The sequence below is a fragment of the Athene cunicularia genome, unplaced genomic scaffold (genome assembly GCF_003259725.1).
Source record: "Athene cunicularia isolate RWA unplaced genomic scaffold, athCun1 chrLGE22_part1, whole genome shotgun sequence".
NCBI lineage: Eukaryota > Metazoa > Chordata > Aves > Strigiformes > Strigidae > Athene > Athene cunicularia.
The window spans coordinates 76,983-93,225 of NW_020799534.1; the positions used below are offsets into that span (position 1 = coordinate 76,983).

General features: G+C 52.4%; 1 protein-coding gene across 2 annotated transcripts; it reads right to left on the reverse strand.

Annotated features, from left to right (window-relative positions):
* Positions 1-5,270: 5,270 nt before the first annotated feature.
* SLC48A1 (solute carrier family 48 member 1) lies at positions 5,271-15,987 on the reverse strand. 2 transcript variants are annotated; one of them, XM_026867638.1, is made up of 3 exons: positions 15,963-15,987; positions 9,575-9,742; positions 5,271-7,880 (listed from the first exon to the last, which is right to left on the reverse strand). In XM_026867638.1, the coding sequence occupies exons 1-3, from the start codon at positions 15,970-15,972 to the stop codon at positions 7,744-7,746; spliced, it is 315 nt and encodes a 104-aa protein (XP_026723439.1). In that variant the 5' UTR covers positions 15,973-15,987; the 3' UTR covers positions 5,271-7,743. The 2 variants fall into 2 exon arrangements, with proteins under 2 accessions (XP_026723439.1, XP_026723440.1); XM_026867639.1 differs by lacking the exon at positions 15,963-15,987 and adding an exon at positions 9,984-10,077.
* Between the last annotated feature and the right edge of the window lie 256 nt (positions 15,988-16,243).

The window sequence follows — 16,243 nt, forward strand, 5'->3', positions numbered from 1 at the left end:
AAAAAAAAAAAAAAAAGTAAAATCCGGTTTGGAAGAAGGAGGAGGAGTGTGCATTGGTCTGGCGGGCTCTGGGGTGCCCATCCCAAACTCTGCACATCCCTAAACCAACTCCACCTCCCCAGGCACTGGGCAGATAGAGAAGAATTTTTTTTTTTTTTTTTATTTTTTGAGGGTTGATGTTGAGCTTCTCGGAGCCCTCAGCTCCAGGACCGAGCTACCAACCCGCAAGATTTTTAATATAATTATTCCCAGAATAATTCCTCCCCCCAACCCCCCGCCCCCAAGGCCTTTAAACCACTGAACTGTGTCAGGGAGCTGGGGGCCAAGAGACATGTCCTGGCACGGCGCTGGCTCGGCGAGATGTTTCCAGCCACATCAGGCGTGGAATAAACAGGATCTGGTGGAAGCTCTCACAGCCCAAGCGCTTGCGGGAGGAGGGGAAGGCCACCCTTCGCCTCTCTTGCCTTTTTGTCTGAAGCCGTGTTTGACTCCGCAATGATTATTTCAGCTCATTCTTGGCTTTTTAGACCTTTCGTTCCTGCTTTAGGAGGAAAATTAAGCAACAACCCTTCCGTGGAAAGCCGCTGCCAGCCCCGCTCAGCTCCAACCTGCGGTGTGGGCTGTCCCAGGAGAGCACCAGAGCCCCCCAGCCAGCTCCAACCTGCAGAGTAACCCCCACGGAGGTGCCAGGACCATCCGATAACCTCTTTGCAAAAACTGTGGTTTGGCTCCTTCTGGCTGCACATCATCGCATCTCCATAAAAATCTTGTCTCAAAGGCTCTTCCTAGATACTCCACTTCAAGCTGGCAATTTTCAGCCTCCTTGTTAAATATTGGAACCATATTGAACCGTTTTACTCACTTGGTTGGTCTCCAAACTGAAAGATGTCCTAAAAATAACTACTCCCAGTTCTGTGTGTGATGCTCAACCCCCCCCCCCCCCCCCCCCCCCCCCCCCACTCCAGCGCTAAATCAGCTCAGCTGGGGACTTTTAATCCCATTGTTAGCTCTTACCAAAACCCACCTCTGCCCGCTGGCTTGTGAGAAGCACAAGGCAGGACCACGAATTCCCTTGGGAAGAGCATCCGCCTGGCAGGACCTAACGCTGAAGATGATGACCAGGATGATCTGGCTGGGGCTCGTGTCCGTGAGTCCAGCACCCGTCCGGCTTGAGATTACGGCACTTGGAAGCAAGGAGCCACTTCTGGGGTTCCTCGCTCCAGCAAAGAGCTCTGAGGCAGGGACTCTTCCTTGCCACGCTCTTGTCCTGTGTCCCCTCCACCCCCTCCAGACCCGGAGCCACACGCAGGGTTGGGGCTGGATTCTGGGCTGCACCGCTGGGACCTTCCAGTTGTTGCTGCCGTGAGGAAGATGCCAGACCAAAGACTGCCAGCAGGTCCCTTCCAGCCTGATTTTACGCTTTTAACCCACACTGGCCATGCCAACCCCCACGCCCAGGTGACCCCACCCACTGTCACCCTCCAGCCATCACATCCAGCGCTGTCCCATGCCCAGGGCTACCCCACACCTGCTGCCTCCAGCTCTTTTGGCCCCCACCCAGCACTACCCCAACCACCACTCGTGTCCAAAAACGCCTCATCCCCGTGACATCTCGCTCCAGCCAGCGCACGATGGCACACAGCTCCCTCCTGCTCCAATCAGGGCCTTGCGTGCAAGGGCTGCAGTTATTAAAATGGTATTTGGGGGATTTTTTTTTTCTTTTTCTTTTTTTTTTTTTTTACAAGCAACAGCCAGTAAACAAAGAGCAAATATGTGCTGAGTCGGCTCCCTCCTCGCAGGGCGGGCCGGCTCTGCTGCAGGGCTGGGGACCACGCTCGTGGCAAACGGCGGATCTACGGGGCGGCCCCGCGGAGGGCTGCTGCCGAGCGTGGCTGAGGTCCCCCCCCTGCCTGCAGGGCTTGTAAAACGGCCCCCTCGCCCTCGCTCTGTGCCGCAGCAGATTCCCCTTCTCAGCTCCAGCACCGCCAGGTGACGGGTCCTGCGGGAACAGCTTTGGCCAAGCGGCAGGATGAGACCCCCATGTCAAGCTGGGTGGGGGGACATCCCCAAGGGAGCCCGGACCAGCACCCAGGCAGACCTCTGACCCTCCCAGCACGATGCTCCCAGCCCAGCCACGCTTAGGGACCATCCACGGCCACCTCAGGGATGGCTGAAGAACCTCTTTGCCCCGGCTGCGCGGAGCCCCAGGCTCTGCCCCATATGTTGGACACCCCTAAGCACGGCCCCAGAGCCCGCTTTGAGGACAGACAGCCGAGATTTACAGACGCACCGAGTGTCCTTCTCCACTCAAAGCCATCTTTGAAGGCCCATGTTCAGCAGCTCCAGCGAGGCTCATCTGCGGAGGCCTCTGCGCCTGGCGGGGTTGCAGCACTCAAAGCCTTTGAAACGCCGCTTCCGTCCTCCCCACATCTTGAAAGCAGATTGCTAAAACGCAAAAAATCTGTTGTTTTTGTTAATGTTGCTTTGAATATCTTCAAGCGCTGCTCGGGCAGGAAGGTGGGATCAGGGCCACCGAGGCGGGCGAGCGGTGGGACGGTGCCGAGACCCCCGACATGGGTCCCTGGTGGAGACCTGCCCTCCCGGTGTGACGGTGGGTTGCAGGTGGGGCCGTGCTTCGCGGCGGGCTCCTTCCACCACCAAAGGTGCTCCGCAGGCCCCGACACACCCGCCAAATCCAGCAGATGCTGCCCGATTTCTGACGGCTTCCTGCCAAGTGCCAGGTGGCACAAACGCTGCTGCTCCTCCGGGGGAAAACTGAGCGACGGCACGAAAAAAACGCCCCGCTGGGTGGGAAAGCCTGGTCTGTGCTGAGAATGGGGCTGGGGTGGCTGTGAGGGTGGGGAGCTGCCAGGTAGGGAAGGGCTCTCACGGCCAGACGATGGACTCGAGGCTGCCCAAGGGGTTGCTCTGGCCCTTTAGATCCGGGGGGGCCCTCGGGTCCCCTCGGGTCCCAGCACCAAAGGGACGAGCAGGTAATTGGGGCTGGGGTGCTGCCCTGCCCGGCTTAGGGCTGCAACTGGAAACCTTCCCCAGGGTGGGGAGAAGGCTTTTCCTCTCCTGCCCGGGGCGGGTGTCTGGGTTCACCGGAGCTGCAGAACCCACCTCGCAGCGTTTGCACCTCAATCTGGGTGGGAGACAACAGCCGGGGGGGCTTGGACTCCCCACTGCAGAATGGGCAGGGAAGGGCGATCCCTCCCCTTTGTACCTGCTCTGCTTTGGCCCCCCGCAGCCCAAGAGGTGGTTTTGTGGCTGCGAAGCCACCGAGGGAGGTGGCAGGACCGGAGAGCATCGTGTGACACCCCGCTGTGCCAGCGCCCAGGAGCAGCATCGGTGATGCCCAGTGGGTACCCGCATCCCTGAGCATCCCGGGGCGGGAGAGCCGGCCAGAGGCGCTGCAGGACCACGCTGAGCTCCTCGGTGACCTCCGGCACAGCCCAGGGGACACCCTGCAGCTCGGTGACACGGTGCTGGACCTGCTGCAACGCCGAGCTCAGGCCCTGGGCCTGGTGGGAGAAGCCCCCTCCGGCGCTCGCCCGGGGAAGGGTTCGTGGGGTGTCCCCGGGCCCCGGCACTGTCAGCCCTCGTCACCTCCCCGTCGAGAGCAGAGACTCGGTGGCTCCAGCAGAACAAAACCAGCTGGGATTCCATCATGAAGGAGCCGGGAATGGTGCCAGGAGCGACCTCCCGGTGCAGGAGCGGCTGCCAGAGCCATCTGCCAGACCCCGGTGAGGGCAGGGGAGCCCCAAAATGTCTCACGGTGGCTGCTGGCCGCAGCTGGCCACCCAGCCAGACCCTCCCAGCACCCTGGCACGGGGCACCAGTGGGGAACGAGGGCTTCGGCAGGGCCCAGCCCGCGGGGAAACGGGGGGTTTGGTGGGGACAGTGGGGTGACCACGGTGGGAGGTGGCTGCTCTTCCCCCCGCACTGGGACCCCCCTCAGCGGGACGCACATCCCACCCATGTGGGGTGTCACGGGGATGAAGCTCCTGCTCCTTGGGGGTCCCAGCTTCCCCCCCCCAGCCATGGCCAGGCCGCTGCTGCCCTCCACTGGCTACTGCCCACCCTGCACCCATGGGTGCTCAGCCAGGCTTAGCCCCATCGCCCACATCCTCCATCCCACGCTGTCACCAAAAGCTGCTGGCAGCGGGGTGGGGGGACCCCTCCTGCCCCCCCTCCTTTCCCCGTGGGAGACCTCTCGCCCCAGGAGCCCCCAGCAAAGCCGCTCTGGGTCCCTTGAGAGAAGGCGGCCAGTCGTGCCACCACGGCTGTGGCTGAGCCTGGCAAACTCGTTTCATTTATAATCAGGGTGGAAGCAGAGCTCGCCACGCAGCAACGCCGGCTGTGGAGCCTCGGACTCTCCCCTCCTGCAGGAAAAGCATCAAAGGGGAGACGTCGGCCCAGCGCTTCCCAAATTTATTCCAAATGTTCTAATTATCGTGGCCTCCCACCAGCTGCTGCGCTCACGGGCCGGGATGATCAGGAACCAAGATGCCTGGAGCTCCCCCCTGCCCCAAACCGCGCTGACCCAGGGGGACACGGGCACGGGGAGGGGGACACAGGGTCCTGGCGGCAGCCTCAGCACCAGGACTCGTGTCACCAGGGGGGACTGGGAGGGGAAGAGTCACCCCAGAGTTGGTTTGGGGAGGAGGGATCTCCACCAGCATCGCCCCAGGCAGGGGCACGGCGGGGGCCACCCCGTGTCGGGTGCTGGGTCGGAAAGTCACCAAACAGCCAGCGCTGGACTGAAGGTGCCACCTCGCATTTCCCTTCCTTGCTGAGCTTCCCAAAACTGCCTTCTCTGTCCCAAAAGCCTCAGAGGTGCAGGATTCCCTCAGAGCGTGCCCACCAGCCAAGAGGAGATGGAAATCGGGGGGGTCCCAGCATAGGAATTATCCAGCCACCCCCCCCCCTCTCTTCCCCTCGGGGTGCAGATGACACACACGCCGTCGTTCAGATAACAAGGGGCTGGCAACAGCATCACTCCCTCAACAAGTCCTTCGCGCTGAAATCACAACAGGCCAAGGGATTTGTGAGGGGAAAAACACCCATCGGGCAGCGGTGCCTGTGGCTCCAGTCCCTGAGGGGGGGGCGAGTTAAATGCTGCGGGGCCACATCACCCCAAAACGTTTTGTACAATTCACCCCCGTCAAAGAGCGCTGCTCCTGAAGGTTGTCATGAGGGCAGGGAGACAGGCGGAACGTAACAATTTGACAGGGGGAAAAAAAAAAAAAAATCACTCCAGACACAGGTTTGGTGAGAAAAAACGACTTGTATTTCTGCTCTTACCGTGGTGTCACATACAGGTTATAGTGTGGTTTAGTACAAGCAGCCACCGGGATACAGGCAGTGAATTACATCATCCCACCGCAGCACCGACTCTTACACCAAGCGTGCAAACGAAGCATAAACAATGTAAAAATATATTATATATTTACATACACGATCTTTTAAAAAGCCGGGATGCGAGTATAAATTCCGGAGCTAAAACACGTCAGGGGAGAAAACAGGTTAAGATTCAGTGAGCTGTTTGTAGGCAAATTTACAGTCACAAAAATAAACTTTAAAAACCTCCGGGGTAAAGTGATGGGGGGTTGGAAGGGAAACTCCCCCCCCCCCGACCCTGCTGCGAGGTGCTGGGGGTGCAGCCAGGAGGTCTCTGCACTTCAGGGACAAGGTTTTGCTGCCGGGCAGTGGCCGAGTCCCAGCACAGGAGATCTGGGAGCCGGGGCACAGCCGAGGCGGGGGCCGCGCTGCGTCGGGGAGGTGTAAGATGAGGTGTGAGACAAACGGAGCGACCGATGCTAAAACCACGCGTAAACTCCACAGCGGGTGCCACGGCTTCGGGTAGGGAAGTGGGATGAGCCATTCCATCCCCAGCCGGGCATGCTGCCTGCCCGACGTCAGCAGAAAGGGAGATTTGAGTATTTAATTCCTGAGTATTAATCTCGTAAGTATTTAATCTCGTCAGAAAGCGCATTTCCCGTTCGCAGCCTCTGTCTGGGTTTAGTGACTCCAGCAGGTCCCCTGGCAAAAGCTGGCTATAACCTTGGTTTACACACAGCCCCCACGACGTTCCTCCATCTGGTTAAGTCACCTGAGGATCTTCCTACCCCAAGAAACGGGAGAACACGAGCAACAGATGTCGTCAAACACTCCCCCCAAAGTCCCTCACCGGCTCCAGGGAATTCCTGTGAGCTTGAACCAAAGCAAAACCCAGAGCAGCGAAGGTGAGGATGGAGCCTTTGAGCATGGAGAGGGATTCCACAGAGCACCTGCCTAGGGGAGGGTGACAAAGCCCAAGCCCAGACTGGGAGCTTTGTGTGGTGTAGGGTGACGGGAGAGCCCACAGGACCTTCCAGTCGCCGTCACAAAACCCTGAGCAGGTCCCGACACCCACCCTCTGCCACCAACCACCAAAAGGGCACTTTGGGGGGGCCTCCAGCAGCACCCCGGGAGTTGTGGCAGGACAGTTGTGGCTGGGAGACCCCTCCAAACACCCACCTTGCTCACCAGAGGGAAGGGGCTGCTCCTGCCTCTCTGTGCACCCACCCACAGAATTATTCATGGCATACAAACTGCCATCTCCAGCCTGCAGCAGCCAGGCCCATCCGCCCGACACGGCGGAACGTCAGCCTGGATCCTGCCAGAGCAGAAAAACCTTCAGCTGGTTCGAAGCACAAACAGGTAACAAGGAAACACACAAATGCTTGGGGGTTTTGAGCATCTCAGGGCAGCTGCTGGTGGGGAGAAAAACGCGGGGATTAAAGAAGTCGCTAAATCCAGCCGGGTTTCAGGTCGAGGGGAGCAGTGCCACGCAGGGCTGGCTCCCTGCTCTCATCCTGCTGACTGTTACAGGGGAGCTGAGCGAAGAAAAGGAAACACTGCTGCCTACAAAAAGTTTGTTGTTTTTTTTTTTAAGAAGAATCATATTCATGTTTCTCCAGAGGTTCATGCCTTTGCACAGTGCATCTTTCACCCAAACATCTGATTCTACATGCTAAAACTTTTAGAGTGTTAAATATGGTATTAAGTTCCTTTTTAAAAATGATCCTGGAGAGCAGCCCGAAACAGCATTCTCCACCTCTGACAGAGCTTTGAGATGACCAGTGCTTCCCTGCTGCTGGCCCGTCCCTCCGGGCTCGCCCAGACCACAGGGGAGAGCTGACCTCGTGTACAATGTGTAAAAAGAAAATACTGGAAGCTGCGGGGTACTGGCTGGAAGGGAGGTAGGGACTTCTGCCACAAAGAAGGGCTCATCTCTCCCTTCCCCTTTTGCGGAGCAGAGCAGCACAAAAGGAGCCAACTTTCACACAGCAGGGTCCTTCTCTACACACATCTGGGGTGCCCACGTGCAGCACTCACGAGGACAAGATGTTGGGGTGCTGCAGCCATGAGGAATGAACCCAGCAGGCCCCCAGGACCTCCTCCCCGCTGGAAAACTCTCCCAGGCTTCAGGGCAAGAAAAATCTGTCACCTCGCTACCAGACACAGGGACTCCCAGGGGCAGTTACAGAGAGAGACTAGATCGACATCGTTAGCCAGACTTTAAACGGTTGAGTAAAAGCAATTAGGAAAAAAAACCCCTACTGCGGACAGACAAACCAAGCAGCGCTGCGTGGGATCCTTCTCCACCTCTCGGACACCTCTCGCGTGTGCCGTGCCTCGGGGGTCGGGGGGCAAGTCAAAGAGCCAGCACCTTCAGGGAGGGTGGAAGTCCGAGCGTTAGAAGTCACTGAGGATACTGATGTCTGCAAACTCGTTCCTGTAGCGGTAAGCGTACAAACTGAGCAGGAAGGCCCATTTCAAGGAGATGAAACTCCAAACACACGACAGGTAGTAGCTTCTGGGATCAGTCAGGGCTAGGAGAGAAAAGGATAGAGACACGGTTGAAAAATCCTATTTATCCCTCAGGCGGACTGCCCGGGAAGAACCCAACTCAGCCCCCCGGTTCCTGGGAGCTCCTCAACCCACATCTTGTGCTGTGGGCAAGGCTCAGCCAGAGGAGAGTGTTCTTCTTCCCAGCTCTCAGACTGTAAAACTTCCTCTGCCAGAGGAGAGCGTTCTGGCCACGGTCTGAGGAAGGATCGTTATCTCAAGAGGCAGATCCTAAGGTCACCCAATCAGCCACCCCAAACCCTCCTTGCTTAGGGCCCAAAGGATGGAGCTGGGTGAATTCCTGGCTGGCAGAAACACGTGGCTCAAGAAAAACCCAACCTGCGGTTCTGAATTTCTCTCACCCTGCTGCTCCCTTCTACCCCACCACAGCAGGGAAAGAGGAAATCTCCACATCTCTGGTGGTGGTGGTGGGGAAACAGGAAATAAAATATATCTGCCTTCTAAAAACGCTTTTACCAATCGTTGTGGCCAACATTTAATAACCTAAAACTGGCCAACTTCAATCTGTACTGCAGGTCCTCAACGCAGTGCTGTGATCCTCACACCTTTTCTTTTTAGATTCTTTTTAGAGACTCTTTGCAAACGAACACACTTCTTCTTTATCTACATAAAACTGCCTTGACTCAGGGATTCCTTTGAGGACATCTGGGTACGGTTCTGCTTTTTGAGTGCATGTCAGCAGGCTTCATATTTATTTTCAACATTTATAGGGGTTTTTTTTTTGTTTGTTCGTTTGTTCTAGAGATGTCAACAACTTTGTAAGACGCTTATTACATAACCTAATGCGCAAAACAATTCCACTTCTAAGTACAGAAGTTCGGTCGCTGTTAAAAAATAAACACGATCATTTTTTTTTTGAAGAATGCACAAAACAGTACTTACTCAGTAAGCTCCACGTATTAGATGCACCAGTCCTAAACTTTCCATACTTAAATAAGTTATGCAGATGTTCTACTTTCCCCCGCCCTCAAAATTAGGGCTTTCCCTAAAATACCTCCATTTCCCTAAAAAAACCCAAATATTCCCCCAAACAGTTTTTCCTCATGTCTCCAAGAGAGGGGGTTCGAAAAATATTTGGTTTTTTTTTTTTAATTTGTATTTCTAATGATTGAGTACAAGTATTTTCACACCCTTCCAGGTGGCCGAAGCACTTGAATCTCCACAGGGAGAATATTTAGGCTCAGCTGAGGGGTTTGGGTTATGACCCCAGCACAGCGTGTCCACCACCGTGAGTACAACAACAACAACAGGACTCTTAGCAGCCATCAGCCCAAATGCAGCGAGCAACTAAAAAAAAAAAACAAAAACCAACAAACCCCAAACTTTCTCTTTGGTTTATTGCCAAGCAAATACCGGGAGTAATTACGTGAACCCTCCTCAGACAATGTTAAATATTTTATAGCAACACAGCTTTATATGCTGACTAAGTGGGGAAGGCATTGTCACCCTGCTGACTCGTGTTTGGCTTTTAATATCCTCGCCCACCTGCTTTATGAGTGCTGCAGAGACAATGTTTAAGAGCACTCCCTTTATTCATCACAGAAATAAGTAAATTCCGGTTCCTATAGGTTCAGACCCCGGCTCTGCTCTGCAGGCTCTTCCATCCCTTCAATCCCAGTAATCCCAGCATCGCTAGTCACTTCTCCCGCTTACTTACACTGGTGCTTGGTGATGGCCAGAACAAGGAATATGCAGAATCCCACCACGGAGAGAGCTGAGAAGAGGATCCCGATGAAGAGGAAGAACCTCAGCCCTTTTAACCAGGTCCTCCAGTAATCCTGCACATACATCACATGCGTGATTAGGGCCCAGAGCGCCAGAACACCTGCTCGATCAGACAGCAAGGGCAGTCAGTACCGGCGTCACGGCGGCGCAGAAAGCTCCCTAATTAACACACATCTCATTAACCCCCACCACCACCGAGCAGCACTAACGTGGCCGTGTCCCCCCACCCCGCCCCGAGAGGGGAAAGAGCAGGACAAAGGGCTGCCTGGGCCAGCACTGCCCCCACCACCACCCCGGCCCCCCCGCCCCGCAGCGAGACAGACCCCGCGTCCCGCTGGCACCGGAGGGATTTTGCTCACTGGACGGATTCCCCCGACAGCTTGTTCGCTGTCCCGTTTGGGATAGACCCGTTTCAGACATTCTCAGCGCAGATTTATTTAACTCTCCCTCCAGGTTCCTCCCGAAGGCCGGGCGGCCCCTTTCACAAACGGCAGCGATGACGGAGGGCACCGCGGCACGACCGCTGAATTCAGAGCCCTAAATCAAGGAGATACAGGACCCGGCCGGGTCCCGGCGTCTCACATCACATCTTTGAGCTCCAACGTATCCCCGGGTTAACTTCATAAAGAGTGGATTTACACAAATCCCCTCCAAACGCTTCACGTGTTTCAAGTCAAGGGGGGTCGAAGTTCAGCTCCCAGATGATTTGCAGTTCCCACTTAGGGCAGAGAACGCTCGCTGTGTTTAAGGTGGCCTAAATCTAACTCTGTACCTTTGGGTCTGGCCCAAACCTCCTGGATTACATAACCAAACAAATATTTGAGCGCATACAGTTTATATATATATATATTTTTTTTTTTAAGAACAGCCAAATTCACGATGGCTTTCATAGAGCAGCAAAAGGCATTTCCCTAAGCTTAGGTGACTCGTCCATAACCAAGTTTCAACTTCTTGTCAAAAGGGAGGAAACGACAGTTAGAAAAAGGGAGGAAAGCATCCAAATAACAGCTGCAAATATTTTTTGACACAGGGCAAAAACGACACATCCCTTCCTGATCTTCTTCTAAAAAGAAAAAAAAAAAAACAACCAACTTTCCACCACAAGAACCAGAAGGGACCCTCGATATAAGAACTCTCCATTCACACGCTTAAAGCCTGGCACAGTTTTTACCAAGGCTGGCTGGCATTCCCCGTTACACCATCCCAACTCCAATTATAGCAAGCTGCTCCTCTCTTTAGGTCGCAGGGCTGAAGAGTCTGACTAAACCTCCTTAAGCCGCTAACTCAACCTATAGTTAGAGCCACTTTACGGACTTAAAACATTTGACTCATTTTGGCAAAGACCTCGGCGGCCTTTCTGAAATTGGAACCTCCAGTGGTGCAACTAACTGGCTTGTATTTCTCCTCCGCTGCCACCTCCTTTCCAGATTTTATTTTAAGGGCAGCAGGGGAAACAATATAATAATAATAAAATAAAATTAAAAAAAAAAAAAAAATGACACCACCACTAAAATACCAGGCTGCTTTATATGGTATCCTGCAATAACACAGACCTCCCTCTACGGCTACTTCTCAACATCAAAGGAAGCGAAAACCAGCCTTGCCCACTACAAGATAAACATTTTAATACGGAGAACAGCCACAAGTCTTGCCAGAGCTCATTTGTTACTGGATACGGTCATTATACACAAAGCTTCCCAAGGCTTAAAGAACATATAACAGCACAGGGGCTAACAGCTGCGTCAAAAGCGATCGATGGGCAGAGCCGGGAGCCGCTGTACAAACGCGCTGGACTTGCTTTTCAGCTCCTCTCCAGCAGGTTTTCTGACCTCACCGGCCACAGGGCCAGCGGATGAGCTGCAGCTGCACAACAAATGAGGCTGAATATACACAAAGTCAGTTCCAGGTTAGACGGGAGAAGCCCAGCAATGGTTTTTGCCTCTTTGATGTCTTGGGATGGGGCAAAGGAAGCTAAAATACCCTCCACGGTGGCTCACAGAAGAGGTGGGTGGAAGGACAACCTTCAAAAGAAAGACCTCATCAAAAGCAAAAGCACTCAGGGTGAACTAAAAACCCAGGAGTAAAGGGCTGATATCCAGAACAGACATATCTGACAGGCTGATATCCAGGGGCTCACACACATTTTACCACCACGAACAGGAAAGGCAGAATCCATCCATTACCCTGCCTGGTCAGACCTGCTGTACCCCAGCAGTCCCCAAGGATGTTTTCGGGCTCCGAGCAGTCAGGATTTTCATTCCGAGACTCTCCTCAAGTCACCCACAGACACTGCTTTTCCATGACTGATTCCACCCAGGCTACCGCCACGCACGTACGCCAGAGATCACAAAGCTGGCAGGAGACACCCCGCAGCCGCCGAGGCTGTAACTGCGTCGGCAGCGCGTTTCAAAAAGCCTGCCAAGGGATTTGGTGGCAAAGCCCATCGCTCAGCTTGCTCAACAACCCCTTCCTCGACTTCATATTACCTTCAAGCATGTGCTCCAGCAACCTCAACCCACGTTTTTTTAAAAAAAAACAAAAAAAAACACGGGGAACTTCTGTTTTTCAGTTAGCAAAACAAGCTGCTTCCCCACCCAAGCGCTTTCAGATGACTTGGCACAATTTATTTGAACTGCTGAGTCAAGCTGCCGGCGTTTCCACACCACAACTGCTGCCGATGCTCCGACAGCTCCCGGTGGGGAGAGCAGCGGCACCGCGTGAGCCGTCACTTGATCTTCCTCCCGCTGCCGGGCCTGACTCTGCATCTTCCCCTGACCCTAAAGCCTGACACAGCACTTGGAAGCTATTTGGCAAACCGTTGTGTTTGGTTAATCCTTAGTCTACAGTAACCACCTCACACATGACTAAGCAAAAAAAAAAAAAAAAAAAAAAAAAAAAAAAAGCCTCATGACAACTACCCCACGCGCTGAAGGGTTGAGTTTGGTCACACAGGGCATCGTTTTACAGGCGGCTCAGTTCATTACCACATGGAATAGAGGGGAAAGGAGCCTCTTCCAACTCCAGCCACACGTTTTCCTCCTCTCCTTTATACCCCTACACCACTCTGAACCGCTGGTGAGGCTATCCGGCTTGCAGAGCAGTTGATTATTTTATTTTTCCCCCTAAAATGGCAGAAAAGCATTCCAACGGGTTAAATCAGCTCATAGCACCGTCTGAAAAAACATCAGCACAAGAACCATTAGTGGCACATCATTCAGGGACAGGTAGGAGAGATGAGAACAGGACTTGGCTTTTTCAGCTGCTTAATTTGCCCATCCTGAGCTTGTGAGCTCATACTGGGGCGGGCACCCCAAGGCCCACAGCACCGCTCCGACCCAGGGAGCGGCCACAAAAGACAGCAAAGCCACCACCCAGATGCTGACAAATACACGGGAATAGAAGGGGCATCCCAAGAGGGATGAAGCTACACAGCAGCAGGGCAGGGCAAGTCAAGCTCAGAGTCTGAATACAGGAGGAAAACAAATAAATATTGGGGGGAATTCAGTTTAAGCAGCATCTGTGGCTAAATCCAGTCATCACCAACCAAACGCTTCACCACACGAGAACGTGCACCTTTGCTAAAAAGCCTTCTTGAAGCTAAGTGCTGATCAACACGCAGCATTCAGCAGGGAAAAGCCTCGCTAATTCTAATTAACTCCAGAGGAAAAGCCGCTGTGAATGCTGGAATGGAGACTTTGAGTCATGTTTTAATTCAGCTGCAACTGGGTTCAGGAAAAGAAAAATCACCTTCTAGTTACAAATGAACGTGAGCTAAACAGTGAGGAAAACAAATTAGTCGTACTGATTAACAGAGCAGACTTTCATTATCACACAGAGAAACTAAAACCATACAAGTACTTTTAATTAACGTGGAATCGCTCACCCCGCAGACCAAACCCAGCAGCTCTACGTAGGCAAGAGAACAGCCAGCTCAGCTGCACAACTGAAACAGGTTTTACTGGAATAGGAAATAAAACATATGTCTCATTTCAAGTCTGGAATGATGAACTGCAGGACCTCCAGTTTTTCTTTTTCACCTCCAAATCCCCTCCCTCTCCACAACCACAGTTCTATTCTCCGGTGGAATTGCACTTTGCACGGAAGCAAAACCTGAACGCAGCCCTGGAGTTGCACTGGTGGTTGTCAGCTCCAGTTACATCGCCTGCTTAAAATAACATCCAAAATCTTACAGCACTTTCACAGAAACATTCGTCTTGGTGGATTTACCCCACACATCACGGTTGGAACGACCCTAAAATAAGAGCTGCTCCGTAAGACACAATCAAGGGATTTCCGACACAGAGCAACGGGAAAGTTGCCTCTAAATCAAAAACTAATTACTCCAAGTACACAAAGCTCCAGGAAAAGGAAACTGGCCCATCAAACAACCACGAGCACATCTGAAATAACAGCGACAGGGGTTTTTTAAACAGAAGTTAACAGGTATTTTGGCAAGATTAACTCACATTAAAAATACAAAAACTTGCAGCACACTTGGAACAAGTTTAAATAAATTGTAAAGGCAAGTTCAAAAGTAGGCTCGCCCTCAGCCTGTAACCTGGTGCAGATAAACACCAATATCTAAATATTTTGAGAAGCCCTTTCGAAAGTCTGGCATACTTTAGCCCAAGTGAAATAAAACTCTCCCTTTCTCCAAGCATAAAAACAAAAACTGCGAGAAACAAAAGGTTTTGTCAGACCCCTGCTCATCACTGACCGATTCTTCGGTCCCAGCAAAACAAGCTGCATTGTTGATGGGGAATAACAGCACAGCTGCCATCCCTGAGGTCAGGGCTGCCCGAGGCCAAACGTGTCAGGCCACGTTTGCTACGCCGCGGCAGGACACTGTGTACGACACGAATGGGCGTTACAGATTCGAGGAAAAAACAACAAACGTGCAGCGGAGGCCAAAAAACCCAAGGGAAGGCACAGACACAGAAGCTGTTCTGCCATGAGCCCTCCTTATTCCTGCCTTCCGAAGCTCAGGGCGAGTGTTTGATGATGGCAGATGAGGATGATGGCAAACGAAATGACAATAAAAATGAAAAAAAACAATCTTAAAAATTACTTGCGTGGTCCTGGAAAGTATGAAATCTACGGTGACCAATTAGAAGGCTTTTTTCCAGAGCACTTTCAAAGCCTTCAGTCATTTTCCATCTAAACAATCTTCTTTTATACACCCAATTACTCCAGCTGGAGCATGAGAAATACCTACTCTAAAAGCAGCCTGAGCTTTGCCAACCTAAGTTTTCAAAATCTTCTCTTGTCTGGTTGATTCCCAGAAAGGGTAAATCGTTCTCTTCCGGGAGCTAAAGCCAAGCTCAGCCTCAGCTGTTTTTGGAAGAGGTTAAAAATGGGTTTTCTTGAACAGCTCTTCTGCCAAAATAGCTGGGGATCAACACTGAAATATTTTAGGAAAACAGCTCTCGAAGGAGAGGAGCTTTTAGAGTATTCTAGTGAAAACTGGTTTTTGCTTGGCAGAACTTCCCTCTGGACACGTGCAAGCGAGGGCTTTACTACTCCAGGGCGTTTTGGTGGGGGGGGAAGCTGGGTGGGCCACGCACCGGCGAGGAGCAAAACCTGCGGTTCGGGCTGGTGGTTGAGCCCCGAGTCGCTCTGCTCGGCCGTCTCCAGAAGCAGGAAAAGGGATGCTCAGACCTCAGACGCTCCGCGCCTCCATCATTCACCTTTAAGAGGAAACCCAACAGCACGTTCCCCAGCACATCAGCAGCACTTAGGGCAGACTCATTCCCTCCTCACAACTCAATTACAATTAAGCATAAACCACTAGCACGTTTTCACCCCCCCCTCCCTTTTCCATCCCTTCCTTCAGACCACGGGCTAAAGCAGCCACGAGCCAAACCGTCATCGAGCAGTATGTAGCGTTTTATATGCAAATCCAAACGCTGAAAAACACTTTACTTCATAACTGCAACGCTTTTTTGGCCATGCCATTCCAGCCCTGGATAGGGAACGAGGCAATCCGCGTGAATTTATCTAGTACATGCAAGGTAGATTAGTTATCAGTCTTCAGGGAATGATTACTTTGGTACGCAACAGATACTGCATTCAGCATAAACTAGCTTCTGCTACTTTCACTCATCAGATATTTTTGAAGTTTCAAGTGTCTGTAAAGTACATTTTGTGTTTCATCTCCTTCGCAGCTGCTTTAATATCTGGTCCACATTATACTCGCAAAGCACAAGCTCTATATTTTGCCAGAAATATCTGAGCAGCTTGGAAACAGCCAATAGAGTCTCTCTGGAGCGGAAAAAAAAACCCCTCTCTTTCTATTAAATTTAAAAAGAGAAGATACATACACAAGAACATTAAAAGCCACTCAGGAAAGGGCTGGATACATCCTGAAAACATTGAATTGCTTTCTTCTCTTTTAAACTGCCTCTGGCAGAATGAAAACATCAGAGTGGTTTAGAGATTCATGGCCTACTTAAAAAAAAAAAAAATTAATTTAAGGCAGTGAGGGGAGAAGGTCAAACATACAAACAAGCAGTAAATTATAAAAGCCACTGCAACTAGCTCAAAATGAAATGGCAAACCACCGAGACAGCCAGTATTAACTCAGGAATGACTTTCTGCGGCT